At 44.2% G+C, this 26995-nt stretch overlaps 1 protein-coding gene and 1 long non-coding RNA gene across 2 annotated transcripts; one reads left to right on the forward strand and one right to left on the reverse strand.

Annotated features, from left to right (window-relative positions):
* The first annotated feature begins 10599 nt into the window (after window positions 1-10599).
* On the forward strand, window positions 10600-11748 carry LOC119293658 (phospholipid-transporting ATPase 1-like). The gene is made up of 3 exons (XM_037572045.1): window positions 10600-10685; window positions 10763-11221; window positions 11314-11748. The coding sequence occupies exons 1-3, from the start codon at window positions 10624-10626 to the stop codon at window positions 11522-11524; spliced, it is 732 nt and encodes a 243-aa protein (XP_037427942.1). The 5' UTR covers window positions 10600-10623; the 3' UTR covers window positions 11525-11748.
* A 6804-nt stretch (window positions 11749-18552) lies between these two features.
* On the reverse strand, window positions 18553-19252 carry LOC119293659. Its single transcript, XR_005143175.1, has 2 exons — window positions 19054-19252; window positions 18553-18974 (listed from the first exon to the last, which is right to left on the reverse strand). It is a non-coding gene; the product is annotated as an uncharacterized LOC119293659 (long non-coding RNA).
* Between the last annotated feature and the right edge of the window lie 7743 nt (window positions 19253-26995).

Genomic DNA, 26995 nt, shown 5'->3' on the forward strand with positions numbered 1-26995 from the left:
TTCTGTTGTGCAGCCTGAAACCACTATTGTTGCCACTGCTCCTGTTCCGCCACCAAGGCCCCATACAATTGAGCAAGCATACAACCATGGCCAGCTAATCACTGTCAGATGGCCCATTCTGGTCCCTCCGCCTAATGTCTCAGGTCCTCAGTTTGATTATCATATTGAGCATAGGCCTCAGGTCCAGAAACCAAAGCCAAGACTGCCAAGGTTCCCAGGTACTGCCACCTCTACAGGGTCCTTCAATGCAAATGGCTTCAAAAGCCACAACACCTTCTTTGACAGCGCAAAGAACCCCTACTCAAGGCCAAGAATATCATCTGATCGTTTCTGGAGCCATCAGCAGTGAAGCTATTACTCCCGCGTTCTGTAGGATCAAGGGTGCATTTTCCCTCATATGCGCCTCGACATTGAAGCCATTGCTGGACTGCCATGCTTAGAAGAAGCACTTGACTGCTTTCGTGATGCAGGTCTGCTCAGCTTTGTGACAGACAAAGAACATTGGAATGAGGAACTTTTGCTTCAATTCTATGCTACCCTCCACATTTGCGGCTACAACAGGGATACAAAGACATGGGTTCTTGAGTGGATGACAGGAAATGTTCATCATGAAGCCAAAGCTCTTGACATCATTGAGCTTACAGGGTTATCCACTCCCGGAGAGCTGTACGAACCTGATTGTTAACTCCATCGCAATGCACCGGAGAGCATCTTCCATAAGCTAGAACCCAACATGAGCCAGATGTTGAGCATGATGAAGCCTTTGCCACATGACGCTGAATACCCAAAAGAGTTCTTTGTTGATGACCTTGAGTATCTATCGTGCACAATATATCACATCATCAGGCGGACTCTATGGCCTATCAAAGGGCATTCATCAGCTGCAAAACTTGAAGGAGCCATGAAGACATTGGTCTTTTACATCCTCAATGGCATCAACTTCAATGCACAAGAATTCTTCCTCCGACAACTGGCTGCGTCTGGATCTGACCTTTTTGGCCTGAAATTCTATGCTCCATGGGTCATGCGCCTCATCAAGCTACACTCTGCTATCAACTATCAACCCTCTGCTCGCAATCATCTGATCTTTCTACCAGAGGTTGACATGTCAGTTGAAGCCATATACCCTGAGCCTGCTAAGAAGCCTCTTTGTCTTCAAAATGCTGAACACCAAAGCTTCACTCAGCCCATGGAAGGAGTCCAAGCAGTAACTCGTGTCTATCCAATGGCTGGGAACACTCGTCTGCCTCATCGTGCACCAACTGAAGCTACTGAGAGCACAATTGCCCAAAGGCCTAAGAAGCGCTCTCGCATCCTAAATGACCGAGAACTTCTTGCGGCACTGCATCAGAAACAAGACAAGCATCACTTTTGGCTCAAGCGACAGATGCAAAGCCTCTTGGTGGATGTCAATCGCATTCGAAATCTTGCCACCAAGAATGCCTTTGTCACTCACGAGACCTGTCGGCGATCATGGAAGAGTTTGACATTGCTCAGTGCTGAAGCAGATCTTCAAGACGATGGCTTCACTGAAAGATTCAAGTTTGACTCCACTCCTCCATGGAATGCTGTCCTACGTCGAACTCCATCTCTTAAAGACTCTGACTATTCTTCCTCCGCGGCAACTGTGAATGCCAAAGTGATCGATGATGAAGATGATGCTACTTCACCGCCCCCTACTTCTACACGCATCGACACTGCACCAAGTTCGTCTGCGCCGCCAACCAACAACGACAACCATGCTGCTTCATCTATTCCTCATGAGGACGAGTAAATGCTCTATGTCTTCAAACCTTTTTGGTCATTACTGACAAAATGGGGAGAAGCATATGAGTTTGATAGTCTTCAAGCGGGTTCATATGGGCGGTTGCTTTATATTTTGCCTAGTGATTACAACTCTTGCTTTTGATACATTTCGTTCGTTGAGTTGTAACACTTAAACTCGATGGTCGTCTGCTACTTATTTGCTTTTCCATGTGCGATGATAACTTCCGCACTCAGATCATTCTGCAGACGTCCATTTTTCATTATGCATGTCACTCTTTTAGTTATATCATTTCATGCATGATGAATTATCTTCATAAGTTGAAGAGGATCTCCACAAGTACAACCTTCCATGTGCATTTGCATTCCAAAAGCAAATTACTTATATGCACATCTTCAGGGGGAGCCCTTGCCACTTATGAAGACAATATCCTATCCTTTACAATTTCACATACTTTATCCCCGTTGAAAACTTCAACCGGTTTGTCATCAATCACCAAAAAGGGAGAGATTGTAAGTGCATCTAGTGCTACCCCTAGTTGGTTTTGGAGTATTGATGACAAAGTTGGTTGAGGGACTAATGCGTTTGTAAGAATTGCAGGATAACGCATGTAGTGTCCCTCATTGATTCGGTTTACCTACCAGAGATGACCCCTAAAAATGTATGAAGACATTGAGGACAATGGTGGTATGTGAAGATATTCATATTGAAGACTATGCCATGAGAAGACAATGAGTGAAGACTATGGAGCGCGAAGACTGTGTTGTTTCGTTGTTTCCTTTTCTTCTTTGTTGAGTCATAGGAACCACCGTACTGTTAAGTGGGGTCCAAGTAAACAAAGTCAGAATGACTGAAGTGATGCTCAACCCAAATCCTATGTCTTCGAGCGAAGACAATGAGAGCAAATCTTATCCAGAGCTGGATGAGTCAGCTTTGCTTGTAACCCAAGTAAAGTTGCCGTGTGTGTTTGAAATCTGACTGTTGGAATACGTGTTAGTTCCTTAGTGACCCAGGGTCATTTCGGACATATCAGGTTGGGTTGCCTTGTGGCTATAAATAGCCCACCCCCTACACCATAAATTGGTGGTTGCTCAGAGTTAGTTTATGGCTTTTGTCGTTTTGAGAGCAACCCACCTCGAAGCCTTTGAGAGAGAGAAATCCTTGCGAGGACAAAGCCCAAACACCCAGAGCCAAAGAGTGTTAGGCATCACTGAAGTCTTTCTGTCTGAGTGACCTGAAGACTTATTACACTTGAGGACTGTGTATCCTCCAGCCGGTTAGGCGTCACATTCTGAGCATCCAAGAGTCATTGTGGATCGCCGGTGAACGAAGTCTGTGAAGGTTCGAAAGTCTACCTTGAAGACTTACCAGAGTGATTGGGCGAGGACTGTGTGTCCTTAGCTCAAGGGGAATAAGGTGAAGACGCGGTCTTCTGAGTTGAATCTCAGCCTCCCTAACCAGACGTACAGTTGTCACAGCAACTGGAACTGGTCCAACAAATCCTGTGTCCTCAACAAGTGACTGGTTCTATCCTCTAGCTCCCTTTACCTTAAGTTTGTCTTTGTGAAGTCATTGCCTATTTGTCATACCTGTTTGACTTCATTGCTTGACTACTATCATTGATTGGCTTCATACTATCTTCCATCCTGATCCTTACTACCAAGCTGCTATTAGTCTTTGTACTTTCACATTATTGCATACTTGACTATGGTTTGCTTGTTGTAGTTTATCTTCCGCTGCATATCAATTAGGTCATTTCTATTGTTTGTCTTCGAAACTTCCACGTTTTGAAGACTTTGATAAAAATTGCCTATTCACCCCCCTCTAGTCGATAACTAGCACTTTCAGCCGTCCTCGAGCTCTTCTTCTGACGGCGAAGAAGTCACTAGCTAGGTATGCGTGTTCGCCTCTCGCCTCCCCCACGGATTAGGGTTCATCCCACTAGGGTTAGGGTTCATCATTTGGGGATTTGTTTACCAGGTCGCTGATTTGTGCAATTTGTGTGCTGGTTAGCTTCCTAGGACAATCTCTTGCTATGAATGGAGTGGCATTGCTCACGATCTGTCGTCTCGTTGTCTGCATCAACAACCTTGCATCAGGCTTGTTGCATTTGAATCTGTGGACACAGGCAGACGTTTTCTTGCGTGTGCTGAGGAGAAGGTATGTTGGTTAGTAGAGTTCTCTTGGTTAGTACTGTAAGTAGATTAGCTTAGTTAGTTTTTGGTCCATTCACTTGTCAGTAATCCAATTTTGTGTATCAAAGATTTGTTCCTAGATAGTTGTTGCTTCAGTACTCCATTCTTGTGTTGCTTCAGTTGATGTAATAGTTGTTTCCCATAATCTATGCATATAATATATGCATATACAATCTTATAGATGAAAAAAAGTTATATATGCTGTTATAATTGTTTCTGCCCAGAATTTGTGCATACAATTTTCACTTGTCAGTAATTCAATTTTGTGTATCAAATTTTTGGTCACTATAATTTCATACAGTATTATATAATTTGTGCACATTTCTTACAATTTCTTACTGATAATATATTTATTTAATTGTAGGCAGAACTAAAGTGCAACTATCTGGAGTGGATAGACCAAGAGCGGTCAGTGGCTATGCAGTTCTCCCTCACTGAATTGTGGAGCATGTATGACAAAGATATGAAGGACGGGCACACAGAAAATTTTGAGCTTGCTGAAAGAAATTTCAAACTAGTTGGAGAAAAGAGGAAGATGGAGGAAGATCTTAGGTTTTTCAAACTGGACTTTGCTAAAATGGTTGCTGACAAGGAGGATGCTATCACAGAGTTGGGCAATGTTAGGTTGGCTCTAAGTGATCTCAAAGAGGAGATGGAGAAGAAGCTAGCAGACCATGGTTGTACCAATCTTCATCAGGTACTTAGGGCAAAGGCAGAGAAAGAGAGGGACCAGCTAGTTGTAGAGAGAGACCAAGTTGTGACAGAGAGGGACCAACTGAAACAAGAGTAGAAAAAACTGGAGTACATCATTGCAGATCTGCTCAAACAGAAACATGGGTACAAGGACAAGATCAAGAAGTAGAAGGAGATATGTGATGATTTTTAACTATGTATTGTGGTGTGGTTTAGGTAGCACTGCAGTTGATATGAATGTGCTCTTATGCACTTAATAAGCTGTAATGCTTTATGTATCTTTATGTCCAAGACTTGTGTTGTGTACTCTGAAGACTTGTGTTGTTTACTCCCAAGAACTAATGTCCAACTTATTATCATTGCATCTTTGGATCAATGCCCTACTTATTAATGTATTTTGTTTGTATCAACTGAAATGTTTGTGGTTGTTTTGCCATAATATTTGCAGAGAACATATATTCTAAAGTGATCTCTTACCATTTACTTTGCACAGAAAATATATTCTAAAGTGATCTGTTACCATTTACTTTGCACAGAAAATATATTCTAAAGAGAACCATAATGTTTGTGGTTCTTTTGGCATGATCTGTTTTGCACAGAAAATATTTTGCACACATCATATATTGCACACATCACAGAAAATATTTTGCACACAGAGAAAATATTTTGCACAGATCACAGAAAATATTTTGCACACAGAGAAAATATATTCTAAAGAGAACATTTCTTTGCACAGAACAACTCCAAATAACATATATTTGCAGATAATTTTAACAGCAGGAGATAAACAAGGATAACTTCACAGTGCCATACATAGGTTCATAATGCCATACATAGGTTTAACAAACATAGGTTCTGAGTGCCATAGTGCCATAGTGCCATAATGCCATACATAGGTTCATAATGTCATAATTAAAGTGATGTAATGCCTGATTTAGCACACGTGCACTTGCATACAGACTTCAAATTTGAGCATTTAGTAGTTCCCACTGGCATAGAAGTACCCCTCCATCCTCTTTCTCATGTACTTTGTCCTCTTTGGCCTACTGCATGCAGGCTGGCTAGTAGAAGCTTCTGCAGAACTTCTTGGAGGCTTGAACCTTTTTGCCCCCCACCACCAGCAGTGGAAGATCTTGCACCTCTCCCAACAGTAGGTTAAGAAGTAGCACCCCTTCCAGGAGTAGAAGCAGACCTTGCTCCTCTTCCAGCAGCAACAGATGAAGTAGCACCCCTTCTAGCAGCAGTAGATGAGGCTGCTCCCCTTCCAGCAGCACCCCTTCCAGCAGTAGTCTTTGCACCTCGTGCCGCACGAGGAGAGGAGTTTGTAGTAGATGATGATGGTGCACCCCTAGCACTTCCAGTAGCTGATGAAGTTGCACCATGGTGCCATTCAGGTATAGTCCTGTTTTCCTGTAATTAAAACATTAAACAACTTTATAATAATCAGTCAATACAAATGAACACTCAAGTAATTTCAAAATGAAAATACCATGTGCTTGTTCCTCCTGATTTGCAAATCAGGCCTTAATGACTTAAAACAACTTGTGTACTTGTGTCCTTGCAGCTTGCAGTTCCCACATGTTATAGTAGCCATCCTAGAAGTCTGTTTTGCTTGAGGTGGCTCAAACTTCCCTTTTTTCCTTTTCTCTTCTGCTGGCCCCTTCTTGTCATCTTTGAACTGTGGTGGCTCAATGTCAGGTGTTGGAGTTTTCACCCAGCTATCTGGACCAGGAACAAGGTAAATTACTGGCTTATATGCCTCCAACTAAGTGCATAGATTTCTTGAAGAACACATTGATATGATCCTCTGGCAGCTGTTTAGACCTACAGATGGCAGAACAAGCATGGTTGCAAGGAACTCCACCGATTTCCCATTTCTTGCACCCACATATCTGTAGGTTTGTGTCAACACCATAGGTCTTGTCTCCGCTAGTGACTTGGAAAAGTCCTTGGCCAGCTATCAGTGCTTTGCAATCCCTTGCATACTTCTTGTTCATCTCCAACTTCTCTGCATAGGTTGGTGCAATCTCCCATCTAGCACATTTCCACCCTCTCTCTTCTGGTGGAACCTCACTAGGAACTTGTCCTTGATCCCATTGATCATTGTGACAATTGGCTTGTTCCTTACATCTAGAGTGTACTTATTAAAAACTTCACGTAAGTTATTCACCACCAAATCAGTTTTGCAATTAGTGTCCATTGCATGCCTAGACCAAGCTTTAGCAGGAATTCTTGACATCCACTCCCAAGCAGCAGTGCACTCAGCCCTCATGCTTTCCATGGCCAAATTAAAGTCATGTTCAGTGTAAGCATAGGCAGCTGCATCCATGCATCTCTTCAAATCCTCTCCTCCAAATCCTGCTCTCTGGAAGTTTGCATAGATGTGCCTCAAACAGTACCTATGATGGCAGTTTGGGAATACTGCTGTCACTGCATTGAGTAGACCCTGCATGAAAGTGAATTAAAATAATTTTAAATGATTTGAAATGATTTTATATGATTCTAAATGATTTTATATGATTTTATATGATTTTATATGATTTTATATGAGTTTATATGATTTTAAATGATTTGAAATGATTTTATATGATTTTATATGATTCTAAATGATTTTATATGATTTTATATGATTTTATATGATTCTAAATGATTTTATACGATTTTATATGATTTTATATGATACTTTGATACCACATGGGTATGTTCTTTGATAACTTTGATGATGGATATGTTCTTTGATACCACATGGGTCACCCTAGGCTATGTATACCTAAGTGTCGACAAGAAGCGTTACGACTCGACACCTACCAACTAAATAACTAAATGAACAACTAAATGATACCACATGATGGCATAACTAAATGAACAACTAAATGAACATGTAAATGAACAAGTAAGTGAACAACTAAATAAACAAGTAAATTAACTAAATGAACTAACCTTCTGTCTATCAGACATGAATGTGTACTTTCCAAACTTGCCCTCTTCACTTCCTCCTAGAGCATACTTGAGTTGTGTTAAGAACCAGGACTAGTTAACTGTATCTTCAACTCAAACCACTCCAAAGGCAATGGGGTACATATTGTTGTTTGCATCCCTTCCAGTAGCTGCTAGTATCTGTGCACCACTTGTCAATTTGATGAAGCAGCCATCTAGACCTATGAATGGCCTACATCCATTCAAGAAGCCCTCACAACATGCATTCAAACTGAAAAATAGTCCATGGAACCTTGGTCCAGCAGTAGGATTTTCTCTGGTTTTGCCACTAACAGTAGTGACAATGCACCTAGATCCAGGATTTGTAAGCTTCACAGTCTCCAAATAGTCTCTCACCCTCTTATATTGCTTCTTGTGATCACCAAGCACAATCTCTTTTGCTTTCTTCTTAGCCCTCCATGCCATCATCCTAGGAATCTCAAGCCCAAATTGCCTCTTTGCCTTGTCAACAATAGCAGGTACAGTAGTGTTGGTATCTGATCTGATAGTTTCAAGCATTTTGTTGCCAAGCCACCTTGAACTAATCCTAGTTTTCTCAGACTGGGTGGGACATGTGTGCTCCAACCTCATCTTCTTAATGCAGAAAGTGGGCTCATTTCTTATCTGTGCTGCTACCATGTAGAACTGACAACCATCTCCCTCACAGCAAACTATTATCCTATCACTGCAGTTTCTGTGATATTTATATCTTCTAAGTTGTTTCACATGCAAATTGACAAGGGCCTCTCTGAATTGGTAAACATCTTTGAAACAGAGCTTTAGCTGGAATTGCTGTTCTGGATGCATCCTGTCCTCATCATACCAGACCCTAGGTGGTCTTTTCTTAGCCCTACTCCTTCTGCCAGAGCTGATAACAAAGGACATCGGTTCATTGCCATCATCATCTGCTTCAAAGCCTGTATCTTCCTCTTATGAAGATGGAAACCAATCAGGATTAATGGTTGGACCAGCACTAGAGTGGGACCTACTTGTAGGACCTGGCCTCTTTGCCTTCTTCTTAACAGGCTCAGGAACTGGGATCTCTTGGGCCTCCTCATCATCTTCTTCCTGGTCCATGTCATATATATCTTCAGGATCTGTGCCCCCCTCACAATGTGTACTTGACATGTATTCAGCTCTCTTCCTCTTTATTTCAGAAATAGTTTCATCTAGCTCAGGTTCCTCTTTCCTCCTATTTGCAATTTGTTCTTCTACATACTGCACTGAATCTGAGTCATCTTCTTCTTCTCCTGCATCTAAGTGGTCAACATCAACTACAAAATCTTCATCACTGCTTGAACCTTCCTCACTAACTGCATTGTCCTCCTCATCTGTGTCCATGCCTACAGGAATTTCTTCCTCACTAACTGCATTGTCCTCCTCTGAATCAAACTGAAAATCAGCATAATTGACACTTACTTCAGTGTTAAGCTGTGTCCCAAGAGGTAACTGACAGTTAGGAGGAACTGATTTGAGTGGCAAAAAATTTACATTTTCCTGTGTCCCAAGATGTAACTCAAAGTTAGGAGGACCTGATTTGTGCACAACACCTGATTCAGCAACAGCAAAAACAACAGGTGGCTCTGCATCTACTTGCTGTGCATCTTGATCTTCTCCAATTGGTGGTTCAATAACTACTTTCCCTTCTTAACTGTCAGTGCCAATGTCTGTGTGCTCTCAAATTGTCTCACCATGTGAACTACTTCAATGTTGCCTTTAATGACACAAACACCTTGCAGCCCTATATCTTCCTCTTTTAAGTAGCAAAGACTGTCATCCTTACAGTATCCATTGTTGACCATTACATTGACCAAACTACCATAAGTGATTTCTCTTTCAGACATCTCAACAACAGCATACTTCTTCCCAGGAAACTGGAAATAGATTGACCATAAATCTTCAGGCCTAAAATAGATATACAAATGAATATTAACAAGTCAATTGTATTAACATAACTGACCATTATAGCTGACCATTATAATGCACTATTTTAAATTATAGTAACATGACAATGCAGTGTAAGCAATTCAGGCCTAAAATAGACATACAATGAATATTAACAAGACAATATCTTCAGGCCTAATATAGCTCAGACTGGTTACAATGCATTGTAAAGCAAAATTACAAAATTACAATGCAGTGTAACAATAACATAAATGAACAATACAGTGTGATTTTCTCCAAAAATTCAGAACCATACAGTAACTAACATAACTGAACCCAAACTAAAGATGTGATATTTGACAAATATTCACGACTACAATCACTTCTAAATGACTAATCCGCTGGACCACTCACTACAATCACTTCTAAATGACTAATCACTTATAGATCCTGAAGTAAGGAGGAAAGATTGAAAGAATAGATCCTTCACATTACCTAGCTGAAGATGGAGCGAACGGGACCACATCCTCGGGACCAATCTGCGAAGCTGCTTCCTCGGTAGCAGGCTCCGGCGACAGGCCCGCCGCCGCGGCCGACTCTGGATCTAGGTCGCCGTCGCAGCCGCCATCGGTGTGGGGGGCGATGACTACGCATTGCGAGCGCAGCAGCTTCTGCCCTGACGTAGTACCACCGCCCTCGCCGCAGAGTGCGCCGTCGCCGCTTCCGTCGACTCCGTGTGCGCCGTCGCCGCCGGAGCTGGTCGCCATTGGAGCGGAGCGGGGAAGGACTGAATCGAGGGAGTGGACTGAATCGAGCGGGGGAAGGGAACGGCTTGACCTAGTAGACGGGCGCGCCGAAACGGCCGTCTCTCGCCGTCTAACGGCGTCCGTCAGCACGCGCCACGTCAGCCCGACAGGCGGGACCCACCTGTCGGATTCGCTGTTTCCTGGGCTAAAACAAAGAATCAGTGCTCCGCGTTACAGATTAGCCTCATTGTTGGTGGTTTTTTGTGAACTACCTCAAATGTGGTACCGATCTGTTACCCTAGCCCATAATGTGGTGGTTTTGGGTAAATATCTCTTAGTTCATGGCCACTGGAACTACCAGAGGATGAGCTACATGATCCTATACAACTTTTACAGAAATGCTACTTTTGTCTTTGTGCTTTTCTGGTAAGTGCATTCCCTTTATTACCAGGTTCGTTCATTCTGCATCTAGAAATATACCTAAACCACGATAACCATTGCAGGTATGTACTTTACACTGGTTATACCCTGTCAACAGCAATAAATGAGTGGAGCAGTGTGTTATACTCTGTGGTCTATACCTCTGCGCCGACTGTCATTGTCGCCATTCTCGACAAGGATCTGAGCCGAAGGACATTGCTGAAATACCCCCAACTCTACGGTGCGGGGCAGCGCGAGGAGAGTTACAACCTAAGACTATTCATTTTCATCATGGTGGACTCTGTTTGGCAGAGCGTCGCAGTTTTCTTCATCCCTTACCTCGCATACAAAAACAGCGCAATCGACAGCGCCAGCCTCGGAGACCTGTGGACACTGTCTGTTGTCATTCTTGTCAACATTCACCTTGCCATGGATGTCATCAGATGGACTTGGATCACTCATGCAACAATATGGGGCAGTATTGTGGCGACATGGGTTTGCGTCATCATCATAGACTCCATACCCACCTTGCCCGGTTTCTGGTACATACTCATCCTTATTGTTCCTTATTATTTGCTCGCCTATTGGAAAAAAGGAAACCTACATGATTTCTGATTCTCTAACTGAACCACAGGGCAATCTATGAGGTGATGGGAACTGCATTGTTCTGGGCATTGCTTCTTGCGGTGATTGTGGTTGGAATGATCCCTCATTTTGCTGCAAAGGCCATCAGGGAACATTTCATGCCCAATGACATCCAGATTGCGAGAGAGATGGAGAAGTCGCGAGATTCTCGTGATGCTAATCATCCAGAAGTCCAGATGAGTACATCCACTCGAGCTTAGGAGTAGGGAATCTTTGTTCATTCGCGTAGGCTAGAGTTACACCTTTCTCTTTCTGAAGAAATTACACCTTTTCCTTCTTTTTGTTGTGTGTATATAAAGCAATTCTTTCGGCAGTGAGCATGCTTCTTGTTGCTTGCTACCCTGTCAACTATCCAAAGGATAGAATTCTTGTAGCCATGCTGTGCATCCGCCTGCATTTTTTTGTTAATTTATATGAAAAGAATCGTACAGGAGTTAACTGTACATATTCAGGAACTGATTTATTTTATGAAGATTCTGAAACTGATGATACTGATTTCCAAGAGCTAACGTAGAAGCATTGCGTTTGTTGGGTGCACAAATAGACATGGGGAACAGCAATATGTTTTTACCTGTCTAGCAGATCCCTTATATCTCGATACTATAAAATCAATTTATGATTCCTTGTAAACTGTTTTTGCAGTATGAAACTGACTCAGTAGAAGTCCCCCGAAAACGGGGGCATGCACTTCCTACGAACTTACCTCTCTTCCCGCGCCCCGCTCCCTCCCGCTAGGGTTCCGCCGCCGCTGCCGGCGGCGCCCTAGCCCCCTCCCGCCGCCGCCAGGCTGCCGGCTCGCGCGCCCCGGCCCTCCCCGCCCCCTCTTCCCCCTCCCGTTCCCGCCCCTGCGCTGCGTCCCCGGGAGGTGGCCGGGGCGGCGCACCCCTCCCCTTCCCCTCTGCCCCACCCCCGTGAGATCTCCCCCGCCGCCGGCGGCGAGTGCCCCGGCGCTGGCCTGGGTGCTGCCTGCGGCGGCGAGCCCGTCTGTACCCGCGCGTTCGTCTCTTTCCCGGGGCTGGTGACGGCGGCGGTGAAGCTCGGCTGGGCGGCGACCCGGCGGCGGTTGCCGGCGATAGGCACGGTGGCGGTGCTGCCCTTGGCGGCAGGGCGGCGTGGTGGCGTGCGGTGGCCGGCGACGCGCCCTCGGCCCAGATATGGGCCTTTCCGGCCCCATCTGGGTCCTAGCGGGCCGGTCCCCGGCGTGGCTTCGTCGTCTTCTGTGTGGTGAGGAGGAGGAGCAGCTCGGACTTGAGGCGGCGATGCCGACGGCGTGCTTGCTACAGCGCGATGGCGGCAGCTTTACGGGCATGGAGTTCCCGGCCGGGCCTGTGGGCCCATGGGCCTGGTATGCTCCTGCTACTGTGTCCGGTAGGCTACCGTCGTTGACGGTGGAGGTTGTGCCCTCTCGCGTGCCGACGGTGCTGCGGCCCCTAGTCCCGGCTCCTATCCCTTGTTGTGTAGACCTCACTTCGTGGTGCCCTAGTAAGACGGCGTGGAGGCTTCTTGACCATGGTGGCGTAAGATGGTGGTCGGTTTGGTGGCAGGCTCTGGAGCATTCCAGGTGAAGGTTGGGATCGGGGGAAACCCCTGTCGGCCTGTCCGACACCGACACGGCGACGCCAGCGGGTGCTGCCGGACCTTCCTGAAGGGCGTCGGGGGCGACCCTTCCTCTCGCCTCGTTGTGTACCGAGGGAAACCCTTGGCAGCAGCGTCGTCATCGTCGCGGTCCTTCTTGGAGGTGCTGACTGGTACCAGTCTTCGGAGCCTTGGAGCTTGATTGGAGATCTTCGGTGGGCGCGGTGGTCGTGAGGCTTCTTCGTTTCCGTCGATCCGCCGTTGTCGGCATTCTTTTCTCTTGTTGTTTCTCTTTCGTTTCTTTTGGGTGTGATAGTGCTGCTTCCGCCCCAGCACCTATCCTTGAATGTATCGGTTGGTTGCTTTGGAATACAAAGCGGGGGGAAACCCTTTTTCACTAAACTGACTCAGTATGCCGGGACCTGGAAAATATTTTTTGGGATCTGTCGTTTTACCGGATCTATTCGATGCGGAGGTCGACCGGTCAATTGTGGCAAGCCGCCGTGGCAAGCCGCCGGGGAATTTCTGTCGTGCCTTTGCGTCGTGGAGGCGCGCCGACATGATGTCGTACTCTGGTGTTGCCTGCACCACCTATTGGAATGAGCCTATCCAAATGCGCTTGTGGGTTTTGCGCTCGGTGATCTCCGCCACCCGCACGCCGAGGTTTCTTCTATGGCAGCGGTAGCGGCGGCGGTAGGTCAAAAAACCGGGACGTGCCGCCGCTAAGGAGGACATGCCACCACGACCACGAGCTTGGGACTGCGCTTGGCGGTGTGGATCGACGATTCTAATCTGTGGCGGCTGGATCCGACCATTTTGGACGACGGGCCGGTGCTAGAGTGGATTTGGGAGCGTGCTGGCGGGGCTTGGGCGGAGTGGAATAAATAGGGTGAAGCGGTGGGAGTTGGGAATTTATACTAAAGTGGTGCGCAACAATTATATTTAAGGGTCGGGCCGGCCGCGGATTACAAATTATCTTTCTCTAACGTTTTTAGGAGATCGGTTAGGTGCATGTTAGAGAAGAAAAAGTGAAAATTTACTCCTCTATCCGATTATAAGGGATCGCCTAGAGATGCTAACATGTTTCTGTTTCAACAGAAATATATGCTGAAGTGATCTATTTTGATCAACTCGGTACTCACAAATGTAGTTCCCTATATGTTGTAGTTTTGGCAACTACCAAAAGGGGTTCTGCAAACGGCTGAATTATTTTAGGTCTAATTTTTTTTTTGTCAAAGTGATATTAAAAAGAAAAATATATAGGCGGAGATCCTAACTAACAAAGTTGTCGGGCAAACTCTCTTGCGTCGTAAGTATCTGACATATGGAAATCTGGGACTCATATCTTTTGGCGCATTTGATAGATGCAAAGAAATAATTTTCAGCTTTGGATCCTTCGCGTGATGGATATCTGAGCTTTGCAACATAACTTGAGCTATTCTCCTCCATCTTTTAGCTATATAACTTGTTGGAGACTTCATATCTCTCAACTCGGATATTTGCTTGAAATATTAACTTCAACTTCTAGAACATCTCATATGGTCCATGATGTTCAAAACGTTTTTGAAGTCCTGATTCTAAGCCGTTAAGCATGATGCACTAAACTATCAAGTAGTCATCATATTGAGCTAGCCAAACGTTCATAACGTCTGCATCTGCTCTTGGAATAGGTCTGTCACCTAGCGGTGCATCAAGAACATAATTCTTCTGTACAGCAATGAGGATAAACCTTAGATCACGGACTCAGTCCGCATTATTGCTACTATCATCTTTCAACTTAGTTTTCTCTAGAAGCACATATAAAACACAGGGAAGCAACAACACGAGCTATTGATCTACAACATCATTTGCAAAATACCATCAGTACTAAGTTCATGATAAATTAAAGTTCAATTAATCATATTACTTAAGAACTCCCACTTAGATAGACATCCCTTTAATCATCTAAGTGATCACGTGATCCAAATCAACTAAACCATGTCCGATCATCACGTGAGATGTAGTAGTTTTCAATGGTGAACATCACTATGTTGATCATATCTACTATATGGTTCATGCTCGACCTTTCGGCCGCAGTGTTCCGAGGCCATATCTGCATATGCTAGGCTCGTCAAGTTTAACCTGAGTATTCTGCATGTGCAAAACTGTCTTACACCCGTTGTATTTGAACGTAGAGCTTATCCACCCGATCATCATGTGGTGTCTTGGCACGAAGAACTTTCACAACGGTGCATACTCAGGGAGAACACTTATACCTTAAAATTTAGTGAGAGATCATCTTATAATGCTACCGTCAAACTAAGCAAAATAAGATGTATAAAAGATAAACATCACATGCAATCAAAATATGTGACATGATATGGCCATCATTATCTTGTGCCTTTGATCTCCATCTCCAAAACATCGTCATGATCTCCATCGTCACCGGCATGACACCATGATCTTCATCATCTTAATCTATATCAATGTGTCATCACATGGTCGTCTAGCCAACTATTGCTCTTGCAACTATTGCTATCGCATAGTGATAAAGTAAAGCAATTATTTGGCGCTTGCATCTTATGCAATAAAGAGACAACCATAAGACTTCTGCCAGTTGCCGATAACTTCAACAAAATATGATCATCTCATACAACAACTTATATCTCATCACGTCTTGACCATATCACATCATAACATGCCCTGCAAAAACAAGTTAGACGTCCTCTACTTTGTTGTTGCAAGTTTTACGTGGCTGCTACGGGCTGAGCAAGAACTGTTCTTACCTATGCATCAAAACCACAACGATATTTCTTCAAGTTAGTGCTGTTTTAACCTTCGCAAGGACCGGGCGTAGCCACACTCGATTCAACTAAAGTTGGAGAAACTGACACCCGCCAGCCACTTGTGTGCAAAGCACGTCGGTAGAACCAGTCTCGCGTAAGCGTATGCATAATGTCGGTCTAGGCCGCTTCATCCAACAATGCCGCCGAACCAAAGTATGACATGCTGGTAAGCAGTATGACTTGTATCGCCCACAACTCACTTGTGTTCTACTCGTGCATATAACATCTACGCATAAACCTGGCTCGGATGCCACTGTTAGGGAACGTAGTAATTTCAAAAAAAATCTTACGCACATGCAAGATCATGGTGATGCATAGCAATGAGAGGGGAGAGTGTTGTCCACGTACCCTCGTAGACCGAAAGCGGAAGCGTTAGCACAACGCAGTTGATGTAGTCGTACGTCTTCACGATCCGACCGATCAAGTACCGAACGTACGACACCTCCAAGTCCAGCACACGTTCAGCTCGATGACGTCCCACGAATTCCGATCCAGCAGAGCTTTGCGGGAGAGTTCCATCGTGATGACGGTGTTGGTGATGCTACCGACGCAGGGCTTCGCCTAAGCACCGCTCCGATATTACCGAGGTGGAATATGGTGGTGGGGGGCACCGCACACGGCTAAGAGATCAAGAGATCAATTGTTGTGTCTAGAGGAGCCCCTGCCCCCGTATATAAAGGAGGAAGGGAGAGGCCGGCGCTAGAGGAGGGCGCGCCAAGTGTGCAAGTCCTAGTAGGATTCCCCTTTCCTTTCCGAAGTAGGAGAGAAGGAAAGAGGGGGAGAGGGAGAAGGAAAAGTGGGCTGCACCCCTTGTCCAATTCGGACCGGAGGGGGGGGGCATGCGCCTGCTTCCTTTCGGCCTCTCTCCTCTATTCCCGTATGGTCCAATAAGGCCCATATACTCCTCGGCGAATTCCCGTAACTCTCCGATACTCCGAAAAATACCCGAATCACTCGGAATCTTTCTGAAGTCCGAATATAGTCGTCCAATATATCGATCTTTATGTCTCTACCATTTCGAGACTCCTCGTCATGTCCCCGATCTCATTCGAGACTCTGAACTACCTTCGGTACGTCAAAACACATAAACTCATAATACCAATCATCACCGAACTTTAAGCGTGTGGACCCTACGGGTTCGAGAACTATGTAGACATGACTGAGACACGTCTCCAGTCAATAACCAATAGCGGAACCTGGATGCTCATATTGGCTCCTACATAGTCTACGAAGATCTTTATCAGTCAAACCGTGTAACAACATACGTTGTTCCCTTTGTCATCGGTATGTTACTTGGCCGAGATTCGATCGTCGGTATCTCAATACCTAGTTCAATCTCATTACTGGCAAGTCTCTTTACTCGTTATGTAATGCATCATCCCGCAACTAACTCATTAGCTACATTGCTTTCAAGGCTTATAGTGATGTGCATTACCGAGAGGGCCCAGAGATACCTCTCCGACAATCGGAGTGACAAATCCTAATCTCGAAATACGTCAACTCAACATGTAGCTTCGAAGACACCTGTAGAGATCCTTTATAATCACCCAGTTACGTTGTGACGTTTGGTAGCATACAAAGTGTTCCTCCGGTAAACGGGAGTTGCATAATCTCATAGTCATAGAAACATGTATAAGTCATGAAGAAAGCAATGGCAACATACTAAACGATCAAGTGCTAAGCTAATGGAATGGGTCAAGTCAATCACATCATTCTCCTAATGATGTGATCCTGTTAATCAAATGACAACTCATGTCTATGGCTAGGAAACACAACCATCTTTGATCAACGAGCTAGTCAAGTAGAGGCATACTAATGACACTATGTTTGTCTATGTATTCACACATGTATTATGTTTCCGGTTAATACAATTCTAGCATGAATAATAAGCATTTATCATGATATGAGGAAATAAATAATAACTTTATTATTGCCTCTAGGGCATATTTCCTTCAAGGAGGACGACGCTGTCTGGCGTCGTGGTGGCGTCGATGGCAGAGAGACATGGCACGATAGATGCAATAGTGCAGCTCTGAAGATGGATTGGTGGCAGGTGGCTGCGGCGGCCTCATACCCGGCAGGTGTCCTGGTTGAGAAATGCGCCGGACTGGTAGGTGCCCATACCCGGCAGGCGTCTTGGTTGGGACCTCATGTCTTAGATGTTTAGGTTTGGCTGCGAGGTCTGTTTGGTATTAGGCCTAGACTATCAGCATCCTTTCATCAAGTGGATAGGAGTAGCGACATATGTTACTTAGATGGTGGCTTTAGTCTTACTGTTGTATGCCTTTATAAGTTCTCATGTGAATAATTAATAAAGTGGCCGCATGCATCGTCCAGATGCAGAGGCCGGAGGTCCTCCTACATTTTTAAAAAAAGGTTTAAATGCTGCAAAACATGGAACAAAGAAGGAATATGTCTTCCAGAAAACTGCAGATAACACAAGTATGCTTCTGCAGATCACATGAAGGTGTTCCGCAGTCACACAAATCTACATGTATTGATCCATGGATAATCTGGAAAACAATTCGCAACATCAGTTAGACTTGCTTGAAAAAACACGGTATAATTACACAATATGTCCAAGTCACTGGCTACGTATACGGAAAAACTACACTAGGTGCATCACACATCCGCATAGAAACTGAGTAAAAAGAGCTTCAAAATTTGTGTAGATCTTTTAGAATAACAGTTTAATTAGGCAGCTGGGGTGAGAGAAAGTGATTCTCCAATCAATTAGCCAGTGGCCACGGCAATTAAACCATGGTGGATGTCTATACAGTGTACTCATTTAACTAGTGGTATATTGATTTAGAACTGCACTCACGGTATGATGGATTTAGTTTACTAGAATTGCACTCGCGGTATGATGGATTTAGATCATCTTCACAAAACATGAGATGATAACTTGGTATCCTAATACAATGACCACTCCATTATCAGAAGAAATAAATGCAGAAAATACTGCACACGCGTACCAGATCTAGGGTGGTTTCTGCCATGTTTACATGAAAAACGAGTTAGACGAAGGAGTAGCCGGTAGAATCATTGCCGCTCAACAGGATTAAGTTGCTGCCATTAGGAATTTATGTATGCAAATGTGGATTTGATTGGTGCCTTGGTAGGCTTCAAAACCAGCTGCTTACGGTTGGAAGGCTCGGACAAGACTCCACCATCGATCGGGATGAACTGGGCGCCAGTATTCTTGGGCATGATGCTCATCAACTAGCGACGCGGCGGGCGTTACGGCCACCTGGAAGCCGAAAGAAGAGGATACATAAGCGAACAGCTGATTTGATTCTGAGTATGGCTGCCGCGCGACGGAAACGAACCTGGCCATTGTAGTTGTCGCCGTGGGCCCATGGCCGGCGAGAAGAAGAGCCACGGCCAATGGAAGACGCTGTCGAGCGAGCTTTTCTCTTCACGGCCACTATCGTGGTTCAAGCTGCGAGCCGCCGCCGCCGAGATGGTAGGAGAGATCGATAGGCGCTCAAGTGGATAAGATGGTCCAGACATAAAAATAAACACCCCGGCAAAATCGGAGCAATGACCTGTTTAGTTGGTGTTTTGCACGTACTATTATTTTAAGTATAAAAAAGAAAAAGAAAAAGGCCGCGGTGGAGCCATCGCACGGGCGAACAAAACATCAAGCGACCCTGCCTAAGAGTACGTACACGCAGGAGTACTAACCTATTTTCTTATATATATATATATATATATATATATATATATATATATATATATATATATATATATGACGGCCATTTGGGACATCTAAGTGTCTGGACACCTTATCTCCTAGCCGTTAGATGGTGACTTGCTACCGTTGATTCAAGTACTAGTGAGTAAACCCGTTATGAGTATATATATGGTAGTAAGCGAAAGTAATGGCAAGCATGCGAGTGTATGCATGGAAACTACTCCCTCTCTCTCAGTTTACAGGGCGTGTGCGTACTCTTAGGTTGTCAATTTGACCAACGTAATACAAGTCATATATTACAAAAAATATACCAATATAAACTTCAGATGTTCTATTTTCAAAAAGTATAAGTTTTGTGCTATATAGTTTATATTAGAGTAATAAAATTGACAACCTAGGTATACGCGCAGACTTATAAATTGAAACGAAGAGAGTATTTATGATTTCAATACTAATGGATACTCATCAATGCATAAAAAGTTACCAAAATATAGTGCATGTACCTGTAGTATGGTATAGGGAAAACACTTTAAAAGTAGAATGGCAAAAATTGTTGGAGGTATGTGATAACCATACCTGTTGTTATATTACTCGAGTATCCGTACCTCAAATACATCTCTATGGGGTAATGTTGTATAGTTCTTCATATTTATTGTAATGTACGTATCGTGTGTCGAGGTATTTAATTTACGTACATGTATCCACCTATCGAAAAGTAGTTTTATTTATGGGTATATATCAATAAATTTCACATCGAGGTATGTACATACAGATAAAAAATTTGAGTATGCATTTTTCGGGGACTTCAGTATGCACCAACAGATATCACAGTTGGGCATTCAACATTCGTTTCGTTTAGAATGACCGAGATATATCCAATTTTTATTAGTTATAATACCTCGGCTATGTTTACATTTTCAGTACATATAATACCTCGGGTATATGTATATTTTCATTAGGTTAATACTTCTAGTATGCGTGTATTTTTATTCGATATAATGGCCATGGGTATGGGTATGTGTATAGTTGGTGGGTATTTAAGTACAAGGTGGTCGGCATCGACCTCCAGTACACAAGCAGTCGTCCCAACATAAATCAGAAGGTTGTCGTCGCCCAGTTGTGCGTGCGCCATCATGTCCTCATCTATCACTTCTGCATGGCCACAGAGCCTTACGACTGTTTCGCCAGGTTTGTCAATGGCACCCACTACAAGTTCGCTACGGTGGATACCACCGACGATGTAAAAGCGCTCAGGGTTACGGGCTTGGCCTGCAAGAAGCTTGTCGAAATCCGTGGACACTACCAGGTCTGGGGTAGCACGAAGAATGACTCACTTGTTGAACTCGCCTCGGCCATCATCGACCCCTACTACGAAAAGATGAAGCAGAATGCCAATAGAACACGTCCCGTATCCTAGCACGGGGCCTGGGTGTGGCAACTGGATGAACCTCACCTCAGGTTCGCGGCCACGAGCGTGTACACATGCTACAAGATGCACACGCGGATCGTTGACATGAGGAACTGCCTCGTTCCCAAAATCTACGAGCCCGGATCGAGCCACCAGGAGAGCAGTGGAGGCAAGCGTCACAAGAAGTAGATGATGATATCAGATGATTGTTTATCCTAGTTAATCATGCATGCAATATATAGTTTACTTTGGTGTGTGGAAATGTCATGTGTGTAGTAGCCACCTATATAATTATGCATGTAATAGTTTACTTTGGTGGGTGCAATTAAATGTCATGTGTGTAATAGCCACCTATGTAATTCGATGTTTAATTTGGTTATGCAACCATGTCCTTATAAGTGTCTAGGGCTATATATATGTTGTTCTGTATGCAATCCCATTGCACAACACACGTCTTATTAGCAGCAATCGTCTGTGTTATTATCTATCTTTGCACACATTTCTAATTACAGACCTGTTTGCCGCATATCACACACATCTTGTTAAATTGAACCGTTTCTGTTCTCTTGGCTCAAAGTAGACAGTTCATCCGAGTGGATTGTTTGCCCTCTATGACACACACCTTGATCTGTCTAACCATTTCTTTTGTTTTGCCTAATCAGAAACAATTCATCTGAGTGAACTGTATGTCGTCAATCACACACACCTTGATCTGGCTGACCATTTATGTTGTTGTCGGTGTCAAAACTGGCACACCTCATGGTAGGGTGTCCCGAGCTGCGGATCTACGATCGATGGGGAACAAGGGACGACAAACACAGTGTTTACCTAGATTCAAGCCCTCTCGAAGAGGTAATACCCTACGTCCTGCTTGATTATATTGGATGTATAGTATGGTTTACAGAGTAGGTCTACCTCGAGATCATCATGAGCTAAACCCTAAGGCGATGAGGTGATGAATATCTCCCCCCTCTAAAGACTACAACCCTCGATTCATATAGACACCGATAGGGTTAGGGTTACCAGAGATAGATTACAATAAGGGATAAATAGATCCTGCCTATCCTTGACTTGGAGGGCACACCACGGCTTCATAAATCACCTGTTGCTATACGGCTTCACCAGTCCAACCCATATTGATGGGTCGGCACCTTGAGGACCCCTTAGTCCGTAACTCCCTCATTAGCCTTCGAACTTGCCTCCAACGCCGGGGATTGTCCTCTAGAATCTTCAGATCGCTGGCTTGCGAGATGAGTTCTTCTATTCCTCTATCCAGTTTGGAGCTGTGTCAATATGGCCGAACCCTATCTGGAACCCGGACTAATGTGCTCAGGCCCGGATAGGTTCAAGACTCTCGGCTCCAAAGATATCATGAGATCAAGGTGGGACCACCAGAGCATCATGCATCTTTTCAGAAGGCGGGCGACCCAATGCCATCTTTTTGCGAGCCTGTCCTTCCATCTCCAAGGTAAGCGCCCATTTGTAGATCCAGAGGCACGCAGGATAGTTTACCTTCCCCCTTTCATAAGGAACAACACCGAAGAAATCTCCTAGTGCCATGGCTGACCTACCAGGTTCATCCTCGTGCCCGCACGGTCCACTCCCAGGCGATTGGTCAAGTTATTCAGTTCCAGCTGAGGCGCTTGCAGACACAATGTTTCCTCCCCCCCAGCACATTTGGTTCCCGTCCGCGCCAGTCTCAATGACATCGATGGCTGCGCCCTTGCCAAGAACTCCCCCGCCCTGAATAAGGAGGACAGGGTATGTCTTTGGGCTTTCCTATCCATCCCTTTTTATGGGGTTTGTTGGAGTTCTATGGGATCCAGCTCCACAACCTCACTCCGGGGTCCATATTGCACATCTCTGGCTTTATAGCCCCGTGCGAGATATTTTTGAGCTGCGAAGCCCACTTTGACTTGTGGAGGAAGTTTTTCTGTCTCTGAGAGGGATCCATATTTGAGGTGGGCGGCGCCGAAGTATGGCAAATAGCTGGGACAGAGTACCCAATTGGGACCCCATAGAAAGATCCCGAAGGATGGAACTCGGAGTGGTTTTATATTGATGATGTTCCTCTCATCGATCCAATTTGGCAAGGGCTACCCAATTACTCCACCAACCCGCTTCTACCTCTTGAGCTTGCGTTGGTTTTCCCTTGAAGAGGAAAGGGTGATGCAACAAAGTAGCATAAGTATTTCCCTCAGTTTTGAGAACTAAGGTATCAATCCAATAGGAGACAACACACAAGTCACCGAATACCTGCACAAACAATCAACAACTTGCACCTAACGTGATAAAAGGGGTTGTCAATCCCTTCATGGTCACTTGCAAAAGTGAGATCTGATAGAGATAAATAAATGGTAAAGTAAATATTTTTGGTATTTTTGGTTTATAGATTGGAAAGTAAAGATTGCAAAATAGTAGATCAGAAACTACAAAGATGTAAACGAGATTCAGTAATATGGAAAAGAGACCCGGGGGCCATAGGTTTCACTAGTGGCTTATCTCAAGATAGCAAATATTACGGTGGGTGAACAAATTACTGCCGAGCAATTGATAGAAAAATGCATAGTTATAATGACATCTAAGGCAATGATCATGAACATAGGCATCTGATACGTCTCCAACGTATCTATAATTTTTGATTGTTCCATGCTATTATATTAACTGTTCTGGATGTTTAATGGTCTTTAATATGCTCTTTTATATTATTTTTGGGACTAACCTATTAACGGAGGCCCAGTGCCAGTTTCTGTTTTTTTTTTGCCTATTTTAGTGTTTTACAGAAAAGGAATATCGAACGGAGTCCAAACGAAATGAAACCTTCGCGAGGATCTTTCTTGGACCAAAAGCAATCCAGAAGACTTGGAGTTGAAGTTTGGGACTCTACAAGGAGGCCACAAGGCAGGAGGGCATGCCCAGGGGGGTAGGCGTGCCCCCACCCTCGTGGGCCCCTCGTAGCCCCACCGACGTACTACTTTCGCCTATATATGCTCTTATACCCTAGAAACATCAGGGGGAGTCATGAAACCACTTTTCCACCGCCACAACCTTCTGTACCCATGAGATCCCATCTTGGGGCCTTTTCCGGCGATCTGCCGAAGGGGGAATCGATCATGGAGGGCTTCTACATCAACACCATTGCCTCTCTGGTGAAGCGTGAGTAGTTTACCACACACCTTCGGGTCCATAGTTATTAGCTAGATGGCTTCTTCTCTCTTTGATTCTCAATACAAAGTTCTCCTCAATGTTCTTGGAGATCTATTCGATGTAATACTCTTCTGCGGTGTGTTTGCCAAGATCTGATGAATTGTGGATTTTTGAACTTGATTATCTATGAATATAATTTGGTTCTTCTCTGAAATCTTATATGCATGATTTGATATCTTTGCAAGTCTCTTCGAATTATCAGTTTAGTTTGGCCTACTACATTGATCTTTCTTGCAATGGGAGAAGTGCTTAGCTTTGGGTTCAATCTTGCGGTGTCCTTTCCCAGTGACAGTAGGGGCAGCAAGGCGCGCATTGTATTGTTGCCACTGAGGATAAAAAGAAGGGGTTTATGATAACCCACAAGTGTAGAGGATAATTGTAGCCTCTTTCGTTAAGTAAGAGTGTCGAACCCAACGAGGAGCTAAAGGTAGAACAAATATTCTCTCAAGTCCTATCTGCCACTGATACGACTCTACGCATGCTTAGTGTTCGCTTTACCAGAACAAGTATGAAACTAGAAGTACGTTGTAGGTGTTGTAGGATAGCTTGCAAGATAATAAAGAGCACGTAAATATAAACTAGGGGCTGTTTAGATAAAGAAGCAATAAAGTAAATATAGCGAGTGTGGAAAAGTGGTGGTAGGAGATGTGAAATTGTCCCTAAGCAATGGACTACTTTACTAGACCGATAGCAAGTTTTATGTGGGAGAGGCATAAGCTAACATACTTTCTCTACTTGGATCATATGCACTTATGATTGGAACTCTAGCAAGCATCCGCAACTACTAAAGATCACTAAGGTAAAACCCAACCATAGCATTAAAGCATCAAGTCCCCTTTATCCCATACGCCACAACCCCCTTACTCGGGTTTATGCTTCTGTCACTTAAGCAACCCACTATAAGCGAATCATGAATATATTGCAACACCCTACAGCGGGAATCCCTCATGCTTGCGCGACACGGGGGGCACAATAGGAAAGCAACATAACCACAAGCAAATTAAACCAATCATAGCAATTCATCAATCACCGATACAACGAAAATCTACTCATACATCATAGGATGGCAACACATCATTGGATAATAATATGAAGCATAAAGCACCATTTTCAAGTAGAGGGTACATCGGGTTGTGGGAGAGTGGACCGCTCAATATAGATGGGGGAAGGTGATGGAGATGTTAGTGAAGATGGCGGAGGTGTTGGTGAAGATCGCGGTGATGATGATGGCCCCCGGCGGCGTTCCGGCGCCACCGGAAGCAAGGGGGAGAAAGCCCCCCCTTCTTATCCTTCTTCCTTGACCTTCTCCCTAGATGGGAGAAGGGTTTACCCTCTGGTCCTTGGCTCCCATGGCGTGGGAGGGGCGAGAGCCCCTCCGAAATTGGATTTGTCTCTCTGTCTCTCTCCGTTTCTCCGTTCTCAGATTCTGCTCTGGCACCGTTTCTTATATCCAGAGATCCGTAACTCCGATTGGATTGAAACCTTCGCCCATATATTTTTCCAAAAATTAGCTTTATTGCGGCCAAAGAAGAGTAGCAACCGCTTTACGACGGGCCCACGAGGGTCAGGGGTGCACCCCCTACCTCGTGGCCACCTTGGGCACCGTCTCGCGTTGATTTTACTTCCCAAAAATCATAAACATTCCAAAATAATTCTTCGTCTGTTTTTATCCCGTTTGGACTCCATTTGATATGGGGTTTCTGCGAAACGTAAAACATGCAACAAACAGGAACTGGCACTGGGCACTGGATCAATATCTTAGTCCCAAAAATAATATAAAAAGTTGCCAAAAGTATATGAAAGTTGAATAATATTGGCATGGAACAATCAAAAATTATAGATATGATGGAGACGTATCAGCATCCCCAAGCTTAATTCCTGCTCGTCCTCGAGTAGGTAAATGATAAAAAAAGATAATGTTTCATGTGGAATGCTACCTAACATAATCTTGATCATGTAATCTAATCATGGCATGAATATTAAGACACGAGTGATTCAAAGCAATAGTCTATCATTTGACATAAAAACAATAATACTTTGGGCGTACTAATAAAGCAATCATGTCTTTTGAAAACAACATGGCCAAAGAAAGTTATCCCTACAAAATCATATAGTCTGGCTATGCTCCATCTTTATCACACAAAATATTCAAATCATGCACAACCCTGATGTCAAGCCAATCAATTGTTTCATACTTTTGATGTTCTCAAACCTTTTCAACTTTCACGCAATACATGAGCATGAGCCATGGGTATAGCACTATGGGTGGAATAGAATATGATGGTGGAGGTTGTGTGGAGAAGACAAAAAAGAAGAAGATAGTCTCACATCAACTAGGCGTATCAACGGGCTATGGAGATGCCCATCAATAGATATCAATGTGAGTGAGTAGGGATTGCCATGCAACAGATGCACTAGAGCTATAAGTGTATGAAAGCTCAAACTGAAAACTAAGTGGGTGTGCATCCAACTTGCTTGCTCATGAAGACCTCGGGCATTTGAGGAAGCTCATCATTGGAATATACAAGCCAAGTTCTATAATGAAAATTCCCACTAGTATATGAAAGTGACAATATAGGAGACTCTCTATATGAAGAACATGGTGCAACTCTGAAGCACAAGTGTGGTAAAAGGATAGTAACATTGCCCCCTCTCTCTTTTTCTCTCATTTTTTTATTTTATTTTTATTTTTTTGGTTGGCTTCTTTGGCCTCTTTTTTTATTTTTATTTGGGCTTCTTTGGCCTCTTTTATTTTTCATTAAGTCCGGAGTCTCATCCCGACTTGTGGGGGAATCATAGTCTCCATCATCCTTTCCTCACTGGGGCAATGCTCTAATAATGATGATCATCACACTTTTATTTACTTACATCTCAATATTACAACTCGATACTAGAACAAATATATGACTCTATATGAATGCCTCCATCGGTGTACCGGGATGTGCAATGATCTAGCGTA

This window comes from Triticum dicoccoides, chromosome 4B (assembly GCF_002162155.2).
Source record: "Triticum dicoccoides isolate Atlit2015 ecotype Zavitan chromosome 4B, WEW_v2.0, whole genome shotgun sequence".
Lineage (NCBI taxonomy): Eukaryota > Viridiplantae > Streptophyta > Magnoliopsida > Poales > Poaceae > Triticum > Triticum dicoccoides.

Coding starts and splice junctions, on each gene's coding strand:
- LOC119293658 (XM_037572045.1), top strand. CDS start 10,624: ATGAGCTACATGATCCTATACAACTTTTACAGAAATGCTACTTTTGTC. Junction 10,686..10,762: donor TTTGTCTTTGTGCTTTTCTG/GTAAGTGCATTC, acceptor TAACCATTGCAG/GTATGTACTTTACACTGGTT. Junction 11,222..11,313: donor CCCACCTTGCCCGGTTTCTG/GTACATACTCAT, acceptor ACTGAACCACAG/GGCAATCTATGAGGTGATGG.